General features: G+C 42.0%; 2 protein-coding genes across 2 annotated transcripts; one reads left to right on the forward strand and one right to left on the reverse strand.

Annotated features, from left to right (window-relative positions):
* The first annotated feature begins 3,174 nt into the window (after positions 1-3,174).
* Positions 3,175-7,998, forward strand: LOC149846127 (translocase of chloroplast 159, chloroplastic-like). The gene has a single exon (XM_089996187.1). The coding sequence runs from the start codon at positions 3,384-3,386 to the stop codon at positions 7,890-7,892; it is 4,509 nt and encodes a 1,502-aa protein (XP_089852313.1). The 5' UTR covers positions 3,175-3,383; the 3' UTR covers positions 7,893-7,998.
* A 2,828-nt stretch (positions 7,999-10,826) lies between these two features.
* On the reverse strand, positions 10,827-18,285 carry LOC149846128 (ATP-dependent Clp protease proteolytic subunit-related protein 3, chloroplastic-like). Its single transcript, XM_089996192.1, has 9 exons — positions 17,894-18,285; positions 17,639-17,740; positions 16,098-16,220; positions 14,864-14,923; positions 12,067-12,163; positions 11,909-11,982; positions 11,437-11,490; positions 11,287-11,370; positions 10,827-11,186 (listed from the first exon to the last, which is right to left on the reverse strand). The coding sequence occupies exons 1-9, from the start codon at positions 18,164-18,166 to the stop codon at positions 11,094-11,096; spliced, it is 960 nt and encodes a 319-aa protein (XP_089852318.1). The 5' UTR covers positions 18,167-18,285; the 3' UTR covers positions 10,827-11,093.
* Positions 18,286-19,030: the final 745 nt, after the last annotated feature.

Here is a 19,030-nt window from a genome sequence, read left to right on the forward strand (position 1 = left end):
TTCCAGCGAGTCGAGGGAGCAGAGTGGTGGGAGACGCAGAGGAGGTTTGCCGGGTCGAGTGTCCAGTGAGAGGGGTCGGACGATGGTCACCATAGAGGGAATGGGGTCGAGCGATGGTTGCCGGAGGGGAACGGTGTTGGAAAGGGGGATTGGGGTTGAGAGAGTGGGTTTGAGAGAGAATGGTCGCCAAAGAGGGAACGAGGTCGAGCTAAGGTCACCGGAGGCGAACGGGGTCAGAAACAGGGAATGGGGGTTTGAGAGAGAGAGAGAGAGAGAGAGAGAGAGAGAGAGAGAAGCAAAGGCACTAGCTCAGGCTTCAAGTTGGACGACCGGACCGACCTATCAATATGGAAACCTTAGTAGCGAAAATGAAGAGAGAGAGGGGGGGAGCGGGCAGGGACGGAGAGGAGGCCAACGCTCTTGAGAGAGAGAGAGAGAGAGAGAGAGAGAGAGAGGATTAGGGATTTGGTTGGAAAAGGGGAGGGTTGAGACTCAGGGCCCGTCGGGCTTAATGGGGGGCACCAGTACCCACCCCACCTTGACCTGGTCGGGTTAGGGAGGGCGCTACCATTGGCTTCTACGGTTAGGGTGGGCACTGCCCACCCTGACCCATACCTCCTTGCGGGGTTTCAGTGGGTCAGGATGGGTACGTGCCCACCCTCATCCTAACGTGCCTCCGCCCCCTGCTGGCAGTGTAAAACTCGGTGAGCTTAACCCCTGCCCTCAAGCAGTCACCACGCTCTGGCTTACTTAAGGAGTAACACCCATGAGATTCGACCCTAGATTCGACCCTAGACCGTCTGCCTAGCGGCCTAAGCCCCATCCCACTAAGCCTCCCTCATATATATAATTCCTCTATCTACTTAGCTGTTTTGTATCCCAACGGTTTGAGGCTTAAATATTCAAATGTTGAGGGTGCTAAATCTCATAATCTTTTTAAAGCATTTTAATAAGAAAGCACTGGATTAACAGTCGTCTCATTAAGGGAAGGGTGTCAATGGGTCGGGTATGGTTCGGTCTCAAGTCTGATTTGCGATACTGGTACCAGGTCCAGACTCGGGTTCATTTGGACCCACTATAAGAGAAACTATACACAGATCTTATAATTACACGAACTAGACCCAGACCATACCCCATAAAATAATAACTTTTTAATTTTTTTACATCAAAAAATTGTGAATCTTAGTCAAAACTCAGGTCGGGCCCAAGTCAGGTATGAAATTTCACAAATCATACCCCGACTCCATATATTAATCGAACCATTGAATTCAATCAGACTTCATTGGTTATCTCCAAACCTTGAACCTAAAGGTTCGATACGGGTTGGGTTTGGGACAAACCCGACCTATTGGCACTCTCCTATTATTTATGGATCTTTGAAGCATTGGGTTAGTGCAGTCTTCTTCTTATGGACCTTTGAATCACAAGGGTCTACACGTGTACGTCACTAGTACCCTTTCAATGCGTTGGCTTTGGATATATATATTAGAGAGAGAGAGAGAGAGAGAGAGAGAGAGAGAGAACTGAACAAAAGGCTCAATAAATGCCATCACCCTATCCAACCTGCAAGAAAAGGGTGGCGTTTGGGTAGACCAGCCAAGCAGAGCCATACACCACTGGATCACGTTACAGTGTCCAGAGAAACCCATTGGATGGGTGCACTAGAAGACAGAACAAAAGCTAAAAACTAACTTGCCAAACAGCCACCACACGTCCCCAATCCACATCTGACCAAAAAACCCTAAAAATCTAATGCCTTATCAAACTACTTGAATCGCCTAAAGTCCCCATATCCAGCAAGTGCTGAGGACGGTTTTTCTTTTCACTTTTTTTCTTCGTGTTCTTCTTTTCCTTTAGTTTTAGGCCACTTGTTTATATTAGAAAAGATCACCTGCACTTTTGCACTATATGTGTCACTTGAAGTCACAATATGCATTATGCATATAGTTTTTTTTTTTTTGGGATTTAGCATGAAAAAATTACCTATACAGTTTGGAGTACGTTTCTTAGTCTTTTGCTTGGAGTTTAGGGTTTTGAAATTAGATCTAGACAACCCAAAAAAAGAAAATAAGAATGAGCCAAAATGATAGAAGATGAATAGCAGAACAGATGCATTGGTGGGGGGGGGGGGGTGTTTTGGGAGGGACCTACTCTGGCCAGGGATTATCTGTCCTTTCTACTGCCACACTTTTGGGGTATCGAAAATATCCTTTTTGGTAATAAAAAAGAAGATATAATAGTAGTAGTCATGTGATTATGTCAAAGTAAATGATAGTACTTGCTTCAACAAGTACAGTAAAATTATGAAGAACCCTATATTTACCGTTATATCTGCTACTTAAGGCAAAAAGACGACCTCTTTATTTTTTATATAATTTTTATTTTTTTCTTCATATAAATATGCCTTTTATTTCTCAAATGTATTTATTTGCCTATAAAGCAAGCGAAAATTGAAAGTTTTGAACTTTTCAACAGAAATTGCTGCCGTTCTTTGTACGTTTTTAACTTTTGTCACTATGGTATCATCCTCCCGGATAAAGTGCTTAGTTTAACTTTTGGCCAGGCATGGTTAAACTGTGGTCAGTGCTGATCTAACGAATATCCAATGGAATCGTCCAAGAAAAACCATGTCATATCACAATCAAGAAAGATTATTATCTTATTTTCTACTTCTCAACCAGCAAACTTGAAAAAAAAAAGGTCTGCTGAAAAATAATTTGTTGGTGAATGGTAATGTCAGTCTAGGTTCAAATCCCATGAGCTCCTGAAGAGAAAAAGTAAGTTAAAAACCAACAAAGCACACAATGGATACACTAGTAATCAATAAAGTGTCTTTCATATACCTCAATAAGGTAAAGTTGTAAAACCCCAAGCAGATGCATCCAATATCTTATCTTCCATTTTCTTGTGGTTGTCGTTTCTTTAGATTCAAATAGTAAACTTGAGATACCAACTGAGGCTTCCCCTTGTCTAGTAGGAGCAGCTTAGTGCACATTACGTTGGGACATTGCAAGTTCGATTCCCAATGGTATCTTTGTGTATGCCTAACCCCAGCTTGCCTTTCAAAAAAAAAAATAGTAAACTTAAGATATTCATAAAATCAAAAGCTATATTTTAATTTAATATACAAACCTAAGAATTGATTATCAACGGAGCAACGAGGGAAGAGAGAGAGAGTATTTAATAAAATCAAGTTATACTGTAATTTAATATACAAACCTAAGAATTAAATAAACATAAACACACAAGTAAGGCCAACAGGGGAAAAAAAAGGGAGAGAGAAAGACGTCATTGCGTCAACAAGAAAAAGGAAAAAAAAGGTGAATTACATTCAATGTCTTACTTTATGTGCACACTCCAAAACCGAACAAACAGACACCGCCATGGACGCAGAGATCGCTGCAACGCTTTCCAACGCATACGGGTCCCCCTCGCCGTCCATGATTACGTCACGCTCTCCCCTACCCCCCATCAGAGCCCGTCCTTCCGTCGACGGTGACGATACCGCAAGCGAGGTTGAAGCTAACGACGACGGAGTGAGCCTCTCTAGCGGCGACGATTCTGCGAGCTTCATGAGCGGGGACGACGAGTTCGAAAGCTCTTCCGAGGGCCCCCCCCTCGTCGAGCCTGCCGTCGTGGAGGGCAGCGATGGTTTTTCAGGCGGATATCGGCCGTCCCCGACGATGGTGCCGATCGCCAAGGTATCGGAGGAGTCGGAGGATGAAGATGGGGATGCAGTTTTCGAGGATGGGGTGGATGGTGTTTCTGCTGAACCAGGGTTGGTGGGGGGTCGGGTTGAGGAGGTGGGTGTTAGGGAGGAGGGGATTTTGGGTTCGGGGAAAGTGGGGGAATTGGGGAAGATTGGTGTTGCGGAGGTTGGGGTTTTGGGTGGTGATGAAAAATCTGATTTTGGGAGTGACCCAGTTGGCGAAACCATCGGTTTCGGGGGGATTGGCGTTGTGGAGGTGGAGAAGGATGAAGTGCCGCCGGAATTCGGGGCCGAACCAGCTGTTGGTGCCCGGGTATTGAAGGGAGTTGTAAGTTCGGAGGTTGTGGGTGATGCGCAGAAGCAGGAAACCAGCGATTCTGCGGATGCGGGTAGTGGTCCTTCTGAAGGAATTGGCGTCGTGGAGGTCGATGTTGGTCTGTTGAAGAAGCCAGAATCTGGAACCAACGGGGTTGTTGATGGCGCAGAACCGGCGGAAATTGGTGGTGTAGAGCTTGAGAAAGATGAGCAGAATCACGAACCCCATGTGTCCGAGGAAACCGGTGTCGACGACGTCGAAAGGCGCAATCTTTTGGCAATTCAGTCGCAAAGCGCAGAGGTAGGAACTGAACATCCTGCTTCCGATGCACTAGACTCAGAGGAAGTTGGTGTTTTAGATGTTCATCCTCCCTCTGAGAAACTAGGCTCAAATGAAGTTGGTGTTTTAGATGTAGAAAAAACTTCAGTTTTAGAGAGCGAGTCTGAGAAGAAACCCGAATTAGAAGGTACCCTTGTGGTTGAAACCATAGAATCAAAAGAAATTAGTGTGGTAGAGGTAGATGGAAGTGGGGTTTTGGGTAGGAAAACTGAATTAGAGGCCGAACCTTCTGCGAATAACGAAGAATTGAAGAGTGTAGGCGTTGCAGGAGTTGGCAAAGATGACGCCCAAAGCTTGGAAGAGCAGGAAAATTCTAGTGGTTTGGGTAGTGAGTCTGATGAAAAGCCTGAAGTAAGAAGCGAGCCTGTGGTAGAGTCCTCAGAGTCTAGCAAATCCAGTTCGATTGAGGCTCAGGAAAGTGATGTTGACGGAAAACCTGAACCGGCGATCGAGGAATCTGTTGTTCAAAACTTTGATTCTAAGAGTTGTAGTGTTGCCAGGGAAGACGAAAATGGTGACGCTTCTCTGTCTGCTGCCTCTGGTGCAAACCTCCATTTAGGAACAGAAGGTGGTGTCGTAGATGAGGTCCGAGAGCCGGTGCCGGTGGACTCTGCTTCGACTAATGTAGAAACAGAAGATAAGGAGTTTGCAGTTGCTGGAGAAGGTGATAGTTCAACAAATCTGATAGCTGAATCTGATGCTGAAGAGAATAAAGTTGTGCATATTGCTCTTGATTACCAAAAGCTCGAATCAGTACTGGAACCAATCGGGGAGGCAATCGACACCAAGGAGTTCAAAGCCAGTTCATTTTCTCAGGATGGTATTGATGCTGAAGTTGCTGATGATGCTGATTCCAAAGATCAATTGCAAGATGACCAGGAGAATCTCAAAATCCGTTCACAGTTGCCGAAGGATGCGAACGAGCCGGTCACTATATCTGCAGCCAGCAGCAATCTGCCGGAGATGCATGGTGGTGATGGAGCAACTGCTTCAAGTGATGAATCTAAGAAATTGAATTTTGCTGCGGAGTTGGAGAAATTCATAAACGCCTCAGGAAGCTCTGGCTCTAGAGTTATCGATAACCGGCCTGTGATATCTGATTCAGATGAAGCAGTCGACACGGAAGATGAAGATGGAGAAGAGGATAAAGTACTATTTGATTCTGCTGCCTTGACTGCACTTTTGAAGGCTGCGAGCAGTGCGTCATCTGAGAATGCCAATGCCAGCTCTCAAAATACTGCAGGTTTCTTTTCAGGCAAAGGTCCTGCAGGATTGGGATCGTCGGTTCCGTCGCTGAGGCCCTCTGCTCCCCGCTCAATTCGTTCGAATATTTTCTCTCCTTCAGATTTCTCAGCAACGAGGGAATCGGAAACAGAGGCCATGGATGAAGAAGAGAAGAAGCTTAATGATAAGATAAACTCTGTCAGGGTGAAGTTCCTACGCCTTGTTCAGAGGTTAGGACATTCGCCGGAAGAGACTGTTGCAGCTCAGGTCCTTTACCGGTTGGGACTCGCCGAGGGAATGCGAGGAGGTAGAGCTGGCAGTAGAGTTTTCAGCATAGATGCGGCTCGCCAAACTGCAACAAAGCTAGAGGAAGAAGGTAAAGATGATCTAGACTTTTCATGTACCATTTTAGTGATTGGAAAAACGGGAGTTGGTAAGAGCGCCACCATCAATTCAATTTTTGGCGGAGAGAAAGTGCAAACTAACGCATTTCAACCTGCTACGAGTGTGGTGAGTGAGATCACTGGTGTTGTAGATGGAGTAGAGATTCGAGTGATTGATACTCCGGGCTTGAAACCTTCAGTGATGGAGCAGACTACCAACAGGAAGATTCTTTCGTCGGTGAAGAAGTTGACGAAGAAATTCCCACCAGATATCGTTCTCTATGTTGATCGGATGGACACCCGCTCTCGCGACTCCAACGATCTTCCATTGTTAAGGTCGATTACCTCTCTTCTCGGGGCATCTATATGGTTTAATGCTATTGTGGCCCTGACTCATGCATCCTCTGCACCACCTGATGGCCCCAATGGCACCCCACTTGGTTATGAGACATCCGTCGCACATCGGTCGCATTCTGTGCAGCATTCCATCCGGCAGGCAGCAGGTGACATGCGCCTCATGAATCCGGTGGCTCTCGTTGAAAACCACCCGTCATGCAGGCGGAACCGGGACGGACACCAGGTGCTTCCGAACGGGCAGAGTTGGCGGCCTCAATTGTTTCTGTTATGCTATTCTACGAAGATCTTATCGGAAGCGAATTCGTTATTGAAACTGCAGGACCCTGCTGCTGGAAAACTATTTTTTGGTGGTCTCCGTTACCGATCGGCACCGCTTCCGTACCTGCTGTCATCGCTGCTGCAGTCCAGGTCTCACCCCAAACTTGCTTCTGCAGACCAGGGGGACGAGAACTTGGATTCAGATGAAGAGTTGTCGGATGCTGATGCTGATGAAGAGGAGGACGAGTATGATCAGCTCCCACCATTCAAGCCCTTGAGGAAATCCCAGATAGCTAAACTGAGCAAGGAACAGAGGAAGGCCTATTTTGAGGAGTACGATTACCGAGTGAAGCTGCTTCAGAAGAAGCAATTGAAGGAGGAGCTCAGGCGGAGGAGAGAAGCAAAGCAGTCTGGTTCAGCTGCTCGCAATGAAGCTGATGAATTCGACCCCGATAATGGTGGTCCAGCGGCTGTTCCAGTGCCGCTTCCGGACATGGTACTGCCACCCACTTTCGATGGGGATAACCCGGCGTACAGATACCGGTTTCTGGAGTCGACTGGATCGCAGCTGCTTGCACGGCCAGTGTTGGACAATCATGGCTGGGATCACGATTGCGGGTACGATGGTGTCAGCCTGGAGGAGAATCTTGCTATTGCTGGTCGGTTTCCAGCTGGGTTATCTGTTCAGATCACAAAGGACAAGAAAGAATTCAACATCCATATGGATTCTTCTGTTTCAATGAAGCATGGTGACTATGGCTCTACTCTGGCAGGCTTTGATGTTCAAACTGTTGGAAAGCAGCTTGCTTACATTTTCAGGGGTGAATCGAAATTCAAAAACTTCAAGAAAAATAAGACTGCTGCTGGCCTGTCTTTCACTCTCATTGGAGATACATTGGCCACTGGCATCAAGATGGAGGATCAGTTATCGATCGGAAAGCGGGCGAATCTGGCAGCAAGTGCTGGAGCGATACGAGCACAAGGTGATGTAGCTTATGGTGCCAACTTGGAGGCAAGGATCATGGAGAAGGACTATCCAATTGGCCAGGATTTGATGATGTTGGGACTCTCTCTAATGAGGTGGCGGGGTGACTTGGCATTGGGCGCCAACTTGCAGACCCAGTTCTCGGTGGGTCGTGGTACTAAGACTGCCGTGCGCGTTGGCCTGAACAACAAGTTCACTGGCCAGATTACAGTTCGCACTAGCAGCTCGGAGCAGCTTCAAATTGCACTTATGGGTCTCTTGCCTCTTGCAGTTTCCATTTACCGGAGCATCCGGCCTGGTGAACCCCAGTTTATGCATTAGATCATTAATTTTGTTTCCAGTTTCTCTTTTTTGAATCTTCTTTTGGCGGCAGGTATTATATATCAGAAAAAAAGTAGGGAAGAAAGATGCTTTCTTCCATTCTGAATTTTTCTCTTAATTATGTTTTGGCTATTAGAACTAAGATCGAGTATTTATTAGATTAGCATTTTCATGATATGCTGAAGGAAATGTATTGTCATGAGGTGCAGCAGATGCTTGAAATTTGGGTATTTTTTCCTTAGAGTAATGCTACGGTGCTCCTGGAGTACCTACTCCCAGATACTAGAAATCATGGTTGTAGGTTGTATCTTCTCAATTAAACCTTATGAATGTACTCAGCATAGTTTATTTGATAGGAATCATGCTTTGGATCATGTTTTTTGAACATAAAAATATATTTTTTTAAATTATAAAATTTTGATACATTGTGAGCAGTTGATTATTAAAGGTCTTAAAAACATACATATATGCTATAATCACATGATCCAAAACTTGTTTTCTACTAAATAATGGGTATCGATCATATCTATAATCTGTTCAACTAAAAAAGTTTAAGAAATTTGACAATCTAAAGCTCCAGGAGCACCCTATTATTATCATTTTCCTTAGAGTAATGCTGCGGTGCTTGGGGAGTACCTACTCCCACATATTAGAAATTGTAGGTTGTATCTTCTCAATTAAACCTTATGGATGTTACTCAACATAGTTTATTTGATAGGAAATTTAAATCATAAAATGTTGATACATTGTGAACCATTGATTATTAAAGGTCTTGAAAAACATACCAAAACTTGTTTTCTACTAAATAATGCTTATAGATCATATCTATAGGGTCTGTTCAACTAAAAAAGTTTAAGAAATTTGACAATCTAAAGCTCCAGGAGCACCCTATCATTACCATTTTCCTTAGAGTAATGCTCCGATGCTCCCGGAGTACTACTCCCACCTATTAGAAATTGTAGGTTGTATCTTCTCAATTAAACCTTATGGATGTACTCAACATAGTTTATTTGATAGGAATCATGCTTTGGATATAGATTTTTTTAAGTCATAAAATTCTGCTGATCATGTTTTCTATGCTCTCTCTCTCTCTCTCTCTCTATATATATATATATATATATATATTGGGATCTTTTTTTTATAATGAGGGATAACCCTTGTGAAAGTTGAACTGAAGACCCCTTGATTATGATAGCGTGATCCAACCATCCAGCTATCTCAATCGAACCCATCTAAAATTTGAGATTTTCAAACAATCTCAGCAATAAGCACCCACAAGGTCTCTGCACGCCTGGCTATGTTGGTGGCTCGACATTCAAGCTAAAGGATGTCAAGAATTTGAGGCTTGAGGTGAAACATATCCTGGCACCAGCCAATGTTTATCCATCACTGTCTTGTCCAAAATCCCTTTCATATCAATAACCGGCAGCCACTAGTGGTTTCTTTATTTATTCAACGAAGCTTATGTTGATCCAACAATTGACAACTCCCTTGTCATTTCTTTCTTTCTCAATGTACTAGCACTATTGTTCACACCTAATCCACTGATAAGATCTCAGGTCTTTGAGGGAGTTTCTTAGGCACAGTTAGTAGGCTTATGGGAAGGAAACCGTGAGCGGACTACCGGAAATCTGTAGACCAGCAGAAGACCAACCTATCAAAAAATAACTCACTTTTAGTTCAAGGTTATAAGATTTTCCACTGAAGCTTGGCAGGATTTTCCAGTTTTGTGGTCACTCGACGCAACCTCTTTTTCTGTGGAGTAAATGAAAAAAAAAACTCCACAATAAGGAAAAGATTTCTGCCATTTTGAGTGGGTTGATACGTGATTTGGGGATATTGGAAATGTGGGTAAATCATGAAGCTGTTGCATGCTGTGTTGCTATTTTTGCTGCTAGCTTCTCCATTTGTGCGTAAGCTTGGGATATTTTCCTCTCATGGACGATTTCATCATCGACCAGTCCACATGCATTTTAGGTCTTCCCAACATTTTGAACTAGTTTTAAGGATTTTCCAAAGGGTGGTGCATCTTTTCTGTTTTTTTTTTGTTTGGGTCTCCTGTCATTGTGATGCAATCTTGCCAGAAACGAGGCATCAGCCCAACAAAGGCCATAAAAGGGACAGGTGACGAAGCTTATGGATCAAATTCGCTTTTGCCTCCCTCTCCCTTCCCGTTTATGGCTCCCTCCTTGGGCAAGGCCTCGAAGATTAGAGCAGTGGCGCAAGCTGAGGCCTTTTCAACGGCAAGGTCCATCTGGAAGTGGGAACCAGTCTAAGGCAGAACACTAGGATTGGTTCTGACTTTTAGTCTTTGAGATCACATTGAATGCAGGCCGCCCAGATGTCTCAGCGGCGTTCTGTCCAGAACACACCAGTGCGTCCGACAGCAAATAAAACAGCAGGGAACAAGGAGGTCTCAGCGGAGACCACTTTGTTCTAATGATTCAAACATGGTACAAGTTTCTGCATGGAGCGGATTTGTCCCAGCGCAGAACTTGTGCCACATGTCAAACACGCCCTGATGGGTAGTCCTGGTGGCCGAAAAACAGGAGACTGGCAGGTGGGAGAGTGGCGGGAAGGTGGAAGCAAGAAAGGAAGGTTGTTATGGGAGAGGGTTGGAGGAGGGTAATTCACCAGAAAACACATACATGGGATTGAAGAAGAATAAGTTGGTTTGTAAAAGGTAAAGCTGTCTTCCAATTTCCTTAACCTTTGTTCAACTATAGCTAACCTGACAGAGCTGATCTTAAGTGCCTGTGTGTATGTTTGATATGTACAGGCAAAAGTTAATCAATCAGTTGTAATACACCAAATGTTAGGTGGGAATTTGCAAATACAAAAAACCTTACATTTTTGCAATCAGTTGCAATATTCCAAACGTTCGCCAGTGGTGTTGATGCATGTAAAGCTAGTGACGCACATGCTGCCCAACAATTTATCTGAGAAAGCTAATAATTCTACTTCAACAAAACTTCCACAGATTCATTTTCTCCTACGAGGCAATAGACAGTGTAACCTGTCCAAATCCGATTACCATGACTTTGAGCGTTTTTTCAATTGTTACCAACATTAAAAGCAATCAACACATCCTCTGTGCTACAACTATACATGTATAGATGAATGTGAGGGCAGGATGACCATTTTGGCGGTAGAAACAGGAATGAACCTGCAAGCATATGGCTGATGCTTCATAGAACAAACTCACAGACCATCAACGACTTTCACGCTTGATCTCTTGTCCCATTCTTCAGGCGAGGCAGTTTCCGCCATCATCTCCTGACCACGCCAAAGTATCTAAAGAACAACAGAGAAATATTATGTAAAGACTGGACAACTCGGAGAGAGAGAGAGAGAGAGAGAGAGAGAGAGAGAGAGAGAGAGAGAGAGAGAGAACCTTGTCAATGACACCAAACTCTTTAGCTTTCTGAGGGTCCATATAGAATGGTCGTCGCATCACCTTTGACACAGTCTCAATTGACTGAAGCAAACCAGTCAGATTGAAAACATCAATAACCAAATAAAAGGCACTTGTCTATATACTTACGTTACCAGTGTGCCTTGCTATGAGCTTAACAAGAGTGTCACGATTGGTGATAACCTGCAAAATATTTTCGGGTTAAAAATCAAAAAGAGGCCAAGCAGGAATTCTTACACCGCTTTCAGCAAGGGAAGCACGAATATGTTACAATTGCACCAGGCAAAACTATTTCAGTTGACTGTTGCACAAATATCAGAAGTTCTCCAAGACGGCATAAAATAACCATTGGAAATTGTTGCAGATGTTGAAGAAAAGCTTTTATTTCAAGTTTTGTTGTAATACATGTTCTAGATGTGCATGACAACTAATGGCATAAAATGCACAAGGAACTATTTTGACTCATAACATGTGAAAAGAATAACCAATTTTTATGCAGAGAAATATTTTTATATCACAAAATTTACCTCTAATGACCAATCTAGGTACGACAGACAACAAATTACATGACACCAGAAAGAGAACAAAGAGCAGAGCAAACCTCCTTGGCACGGATAAGGACATCACTAGCTGGCATCTGCCCTGATGATGGTACACGAGGTTGTTGAATCATCGCTGCAAAGCAAGGCAAAGATGATGATACTTGTCCACTAGAACCAGAAATTCTTTGCTGTCTATAATAAAAAGCAGTTTGCAAACCTTTGGAATGCGGCATCATGAATCGTCTACCCTTTTTTCCAGCAGCAAGAAGTAGACATGCCTGACCAATGGCTGCGCCAACAGCGACAGTTTGAATCTGCATGACATCCATCTCACAATGATGTGACACATCCAATCAATATCACAAAAGGAAAAGATTTAGACAGACCTATACATGGTACATATGTGCAGTACCACAGAATTTGGCTTTATATGGCATCTAGCTTTTAAATACCCTCACCGTGTTTGTGCACACAAATACTTAGATATCTCAGAACAACTTTGTCTATCAACAAATAAATCCTACTACCAAAGCCTATCCAGCATAATAAATCAACCAATACAATGGTTTTATTGATATCTGACAAGGAAACCATGATCGTTAGCTATAAATAATCTGCTCAAACGTCAAAGTTTATTATAGACAAGTCTGCAGCAGATGCAGAAAAAAATGCATGAGAAAAGTCATCTGGTGCTTTACGCTTTATTTTTACACAAATGATGGTTTAAGTGGACCTTTTTCTGCTAGAGGGCACAATGCACTGATTATGTTTTTCATCTGCTCACCTTCAAAATCTCTGAAAACTCCAGGAAGGACTTCTGATCAGCAACAATAACATGTAATATGAATGAAGATTGCATTGCCATGGCGAATGATGTCAACTAGTCTTTTCTTCGCTTGTGTTATAATGGTAGAAAATCCATGTGGTTTTGGAGAGAGAGTCATAATGCCAATTTTACCTCTTTAAACTCTTGCTCACAGTCACCAGGCATTGTAGACTCTAGTAAGCTACCAGTTGGTCAAACCCAGAGTTACCGGAAGCGCCTATGCTTGAGGGGAAGTGCGCTTCCCCGGTACGCGTTTCGGAAGCGCGAAACGCGACGCTTCCGAAACGCACGGGGAAGCGCACTTAAGTATTAGGAAGCGCGTACCCCTTTAAAGGGGTACGCATATCCCTTTAAAGGGGTACGAGTTACCTTTATTACTATTTTGCCCCTTTTTTAAAAAAAGAGTTTTTTTATTAAGGGCAAAATTAGAATTTTAAAAAACGCACGAAAAAAACATAAAAAGCGAGGCTTTAGGGTTTTTTTTTTCATGCCTCTTCCGAGTCTCTCTCTTCCTCTCTCTCTCAGGATTTTGGCCACCGACCGACGACCTTCAGAACTTCCGGCGACCTTTTCTGACGTCCGGGGACTGCAACCGATTGACGATGGGGATATTCAGGTACGCATATCCATTTCCCCTCCATCTCTTCTCTCATCTCTTCTCTCCATCTCCCACGACTCCGATTTTTCCCCTTCCCCCTTATGTTCAGGTACGCTCTCCTCTCACTCCATCTCTTCTCTCACGCTCATCGCACGACTGCAACCCCTTCTCTAAAGCTTATCAGTTTTATTTTTTGAAAGTTTTGGTCCTTGGAGATCCGATTCTCTACCTAGGGTTTGGGACATCATTGCCTAACTTAATTTTATTTTGGTTCACTTTCTGGAAATATGAGATTTGTGTGGCTACTCAGAGGGTGTTAAGGTTGGGAAATAAGGTCAGTTAATGAGTTTACCTGTTTCGACCCATCCAAATTGTTTCCCCCAAATGGTGGGCCCATATTTTGCGTTGATGAAGAGTTTTCGAGTGATATAGGGCTGGTGTCTGACCTGTGTGGTGTGAGGTTCAGCTCGTGAGTAGAGGTTTGATTCCTTCATTCTCTCTAGAAAGTACATTTAGGGAACAGGGGATTATTAGAGACTATTTGTTTCATTTTCTTGTTGCAATAACATGATGGTCTTTATCTTTTGTGTTATCAATATGATGATCATTTATATTCTTATTTGAGTCCCGTGAATGAACAATATATTGGTTGAGAAACATTTCACATTTTGTGGTTTAACTGAGTTTATTTGCAATAACAGTATATTTTTAGAAACGCTTCCCCATTTTTTTCATTTTTTTCGCTTCCCCCTCGCTTTCGGTTCGCTTCCTAGGTCGCTTCCGAGACGGTTCAAAATTTTCTTCTAAGTGGTCCCACGCTTCCCCGCTTCCTAAATTTTTGAAAGTGCCTCGCTTCCCGCTCCCACTTCCTCGACTGGTAACTCTGGTCAAACCCATAGGTTCTAGCCTTCTAGGACATTAACTAGGGAAGCTACTATTTTTGCCATAAAAAAGGAACCACTTAGAGAAGCATATAAAGTAAATGATAATTAATGAAATTATAATTCAGCATAATATGTTTGCACATATGTTTGCCTTATGCACACACACACAAGAATCACTAACTTCCACACTGTTTCTTTTGTGGATGTTAACAAGTTCCACAATTTATAAACCTCTTATCAAATTTGAAAATGATATGGTGATACATTAAGAGACATCATGCATTTTCAAAATACAGGTAGTAAAGTGTCATTTATTCTTTCTAACTCTACTAGAATGCACACCTTGGGTGACAAAGAATAAATGAAACCACTATGACACCAAGTATTGTTATGGGTATGGATTTGTGGTGACTTGCGTGAGTGCATGCACACTCATGTGCATGTGTAACATACAGGAAAAACTATGACACTTGGAGCATTCTTTTGTGATATGCCATGCTCATGCATGAGAAAAAGAAACCCACACTAGGAAAAATATATGCTAGACTATTTTCTGGAGCCTGTGAGTTCTTGAAAAAAATAAAGTGCAATAGGATGAAAAATGATGTGATCAGTAAGTAAACTATTTATGCCAATATAACATAGAACTATAGTAACCATATTCAATGTTGTAAAGAGACAACAGGGATAAATGAAAGAAACTCACTTCATTTTTCAACTGCATCATGGCATCATAGATGGCAAATCCTTCATATTCCATCCCAACCTGCAACAACAGAGTTTGAGGACTTGAGATGCCACTAATAAATAGGAAAACTAATAAAGCAAAAGGAAAAATATCAAGTTCACCAAGAAATTATAAAGTGGAGTTGCAAATGTTTAAGAAGAGAATGCACAGAAAAATGTTTAATGGGCATTTGTATCTATGCTGTATGATTTTAAGAGTTCATTTAACAAAATGAACAGGTAAGGAGAACTAGTATAGCTGCAAAAACATCACGTTTGTTAAGAAATGATAAGCAGGAGTAATTCTTAGGAAGAAAAAACACAGAAACCAGGTTTCTAGATAAGATTTTTTAACTATTCTCATTTGGAAGAACCTTTAAGCACAATAGAACTCGAGAAAGACAAATGAGAGGCACTAGCACAGAAGCAAATATGAGGAAGCCTCGTAAGTAGGTTCGATTTCAAATTACAGGTGTTTGTGAGCTTGGATATGGTGATTCTGCAAGCATGGACTGCACGTAACCAGTTGCAGATATTTCAAAGCATAAAAGATGTGACATCAGATATCCTAACAATCTAAGTTGCACCATGTGCAACTATTCTGCAATAGAACTATGGTCTATGGATAAAGCTTAGCAGCTATCAGCTGTATTTGGTTTTCAAAGCCACTGTCATAAGCAATCTCCACCAACAGAATACAACCAACTGCAATAAAAGCAAAGAAAGCAAGGCAATCAACTGTTTGAAAAGAGTACAATGATTAAGAAAAGTGAGAGAATGAATAAGAACATATTAGGATGGATTTTCTTTTCAACCCGAGCATGGCAAGAACTTATACTGTCAGCCTAGAGAGTTCAATGCAAACCACCATCAAACAAGCTTGGGTCATGGTCACCTCAAAACTAACCAAGAGTAGGAAGCAACAATTATAGATGACTGAAGAGGGGTGTTAATAGGGAAATTTTCTGCTGGGGGATTCAACATGCAAATTGCTTGTTGCCAAAAGTAGCCTATATGAACTTTTTTCTTATGAAGGATAGGTAAGAGATGAGAGCAAATAATAAGGCCACATGTCAACTCTGTACAGCTAGTCAAAGACCTTCTAGCTACACCAAAATACTCACACATCAAAAGAGGGAAAAAAAATCTGATTGACTTTTCTTCAGAAAGGAATACTTAATGAAAGGGATTTCATATAGTTAAAGACAACATACCGTCTCTCCATCATCACGTGTTGTTCCAGTAGAATTTATATAGAGATAGATAGGCTGTTTTGGGTCCACCCATTGCAAGTACATCAATTCTGCAATCACGAGTTCTGTAACAGCTGGTACCAACTAATCGAGACAAATGGTTAATGTAAAAAAAAGAAAGAAAGATGTTGCAACAAAAAGATCTATATGAATCACAGCGCCTGCTAGATTAGAGTTATGATGTTAGTGCAGTGCTCATATACTAATTCATAAGTATACATTTCCTGAGTTGTCTTAATATCTCAAAACTGACTACCATTATTATAAAAAATTAAAAAAGGAAAAAACACAACATATGTATCTTCTTAACCAAATGAATTCTCTTATGTTCTGCAAAAGGGCAAGTGAATCTTGGGTCATACTTGCAAGTGTTAACTCTTCATTTTATGGTGAAGGTCCATATTTCTTGTGATCATGTGTGAGGCCTGACTAAGCAGGGTTAAAAGAAAAAACTGCAGCTGATGTCTCAAAAGATAAGCTCATCAGTCTGTTGTAATTCCTTTTAAAATTGCTGGGTCCATGCAAATCAAAATTTATATGTTCTAATTTTTCTCCCTCATGGCCTCATCGACTAGGCTAAGTAACTGGACATGTTTTCCATTTCATGAAAATTCTAGTTTGTTATCGGATTTGTTTCTTCTTGCAATCTAGTTCTCTCAGTGTGCACCTTACCACCTTTTGCTTATAGTCAACAAGGAACTGGAGAGGAATAATTCTGGAAAGTGATATCTGAACTGAACAACATTACTCCTCTAAGTAGAGAACATATAAAGTTGTCAAGTATCTCCAGGCATACGCAGTTTTCTGAATCACAGTTTTTGTTTTGTTCACTATTTACTCGACCTTGTTCAAACTTCAGCAGCAGCGAAACCTGACAACGAATGACTAACCGGATTTTACATGTTGCTCTGTAGTAAAATATTTCTATTCATTATACCACAGCCCTATGGCATAAAATCAACTTCTAAAGTTTCGGCACATATCTTGAACTTCCTGACCATCATCCAGAAAAACATTTTGCTCAGGTCATTTATCTGCCATAATGCTAAACGTTTGACAATATTTCATCCTAAGCATCCCAATTACATGGCCAAACCGTCTTTCTTGGCTTATCAATGAAGGGGAAGAATTTCTGTCTACAACAACGAGTATCCCCAATACAAAGAAATGGCCTCCAACACATCTTTTACTTCGAATTATGAGCAGAACCACGTCTTAGTTCAATTAACTAATTCCACATCATAACCATCGAAAAATTTATCAGTTCTGATGGTTAACATCTTCTAACTATTCCTTCAGAGTATCACCTGTAAATCCCATGGTGTCCAAATATTTCATACCATCATATCTTCAATCAATACCACATAGTTCTAACAAATAAATAAACACGAACAAACAACATCCAAGCTAAAAATGAACCAAAAAAGAAAACAAGGAATCAAGAAGATTTCACCACGAATTGGCCATTTTGGTTGTACACATGGAAATCCCAAGAAACTCACCGGCATCCCGATATAGATGATCCGACCATGAAGCAGCAATGAAGGCAAATCCGGAGGAGGCTTTCTCGGCCTGTGCTCCCCATATGAAACAGTACGCTCCACCTTTTTCCAGGACAGAAAAAGAACACCCACCATCAATTTCTCCCCAAAAAATAAGTCACACATCAAAGAAAACTTGCGAAATCGTCGAAGAAACCAACAAGAACGCGAGTACCCAAATGGGGAATTTTGTTTCCTCCTCTCTTTCCGGCCTACCTGAGCGGGGCTGGCCATGAGTTGGGGGCTATCGAACAGGTCCAAGTAGGGAGGGACGTTGGGGTTCCTGTTCTTGAGGAGCTCGGGAAGAGGGTCGGGGGAAGCCGCCGCTGCGGAGGCCAGCTTCGAGAGGAAGGGGTCCTTTGGGTTGAGTGGGGGCATCGGAATCGACATCCTCGCCCCTCTGCTGCCCCTCAGAGATTGGTTGCTGCTGCTGCGGAGACGAAGCGTATGGGTGCTCATGGAAGAGCAACTCACGATCCCGCAAGCCATCTCTCTTTCTCTCTCTCTCTCTCTCTCTCACACACACACACACACAGAAAACTTTTCAGGTTATCTTTTCCCTCATTCTTCGCTTTGTCATACAGAAGAAACAAATATGAGAAAATCTTGGGCAGGGAAAATCTGCCGATATTTTAGATAGAGCAGTTTTTCTCAGGAAAATAACTAGAAAATGTCGACATATACCAAATAAAAAATACAACAAATCAAGAGTCAATGAAATATATAGGATATGTTTATGGAAATATATTTACCGTGAACTAAGTATTTCTGTTTTTTTTTTTTTCGTAAATCCTACTTCAGATGCTTTCGGCACGGTCTGTTTACTGCGAATTATCTGTCGGATCGTGTATTTTCTATGAAAAATATGATTTTTTTGATGCTCAAATATTTATGAAAATTCTTAACCATCGATTTTCAAGCCTTAAAGGATCATGCTTATGCGTCATAATAGGCCAATATGAAAGCCAGTCCCCATAAAACTGAGCATGTAGATTGCATCTGTATGGTGAGATTTTAAATAAAAAACTACAAAAATCTCTGTTCATATTCCAGCAAACATATTCTAGTGACTCACAAATTAAATATACAATAAAAAGATAAATAATATAAATATATATGAAAAGAGCTCAGCCAGTTGAGCTTGCCTTGCTAAGCTTAGGCCTTTATGACTTAAAGGAGAACCCGAGTTGGACCCAGATACTTACAGGCTTGGATTCATAACAAGTATGGTTGAGTCTGATCAGACACGAATCAAAATCAAGTGATCTAGTATGATCAGATTTGGATAAAAATGGGGAACATTTTGATTGTTCAAAGCAAAGAACAAAAGAGTTATTTAATTGCATAGCGAGA

The sequence above is a fragment of the Nuphar pumila genome, chromosome 2 (genome assembly GCF_984573655.1).
Source record: "Nuphar pumila chromosome 2, dmNupPumi1.hap1.1, whole genome shotgun sequence".
NCBI lineage: Eukaryota > Viridiplantae > Streptophyta > Magnoliopsida > Nymphaeales > Nymphaeaceae > Nuphar > Nuphar pumila.

What these genes read in the sequence shown, in the direction of transcription:
- LOC149846127 (XM_089996187.1), top strand. Translation starts at nt 3,384, where the DNA reads ATGGACGCAGAGATCGCTGCAACGCTTTCCAACGCATACGGGTCCCCC.
- LOC149846128 (XM_089996192.1), bottom strand. Translation starts at nt 18,166, where the DNA reads ATGGCTTGCGGGATCGTGAGTTGCTCTTCCATGAGCACCCATACGCTT. An exon ending in CATGATGCCGCATTCCAAAG is followed by an intron (nt 11,983 to 12,066) that starts GTTTGCAAACTG and finishes CTTGCTTTGCAG; the next exon opens with CGATGATTCAACAACCTCGT. An exon ending in TCCTTATCCGTGCCAAGGAG is followed by an intron (nt 11,491 to 11,908) that starts GTTTGCTCTGCT and finishes AATATTTTGCAG; the next exon opens with GTTATCACCAATCGTGACAC.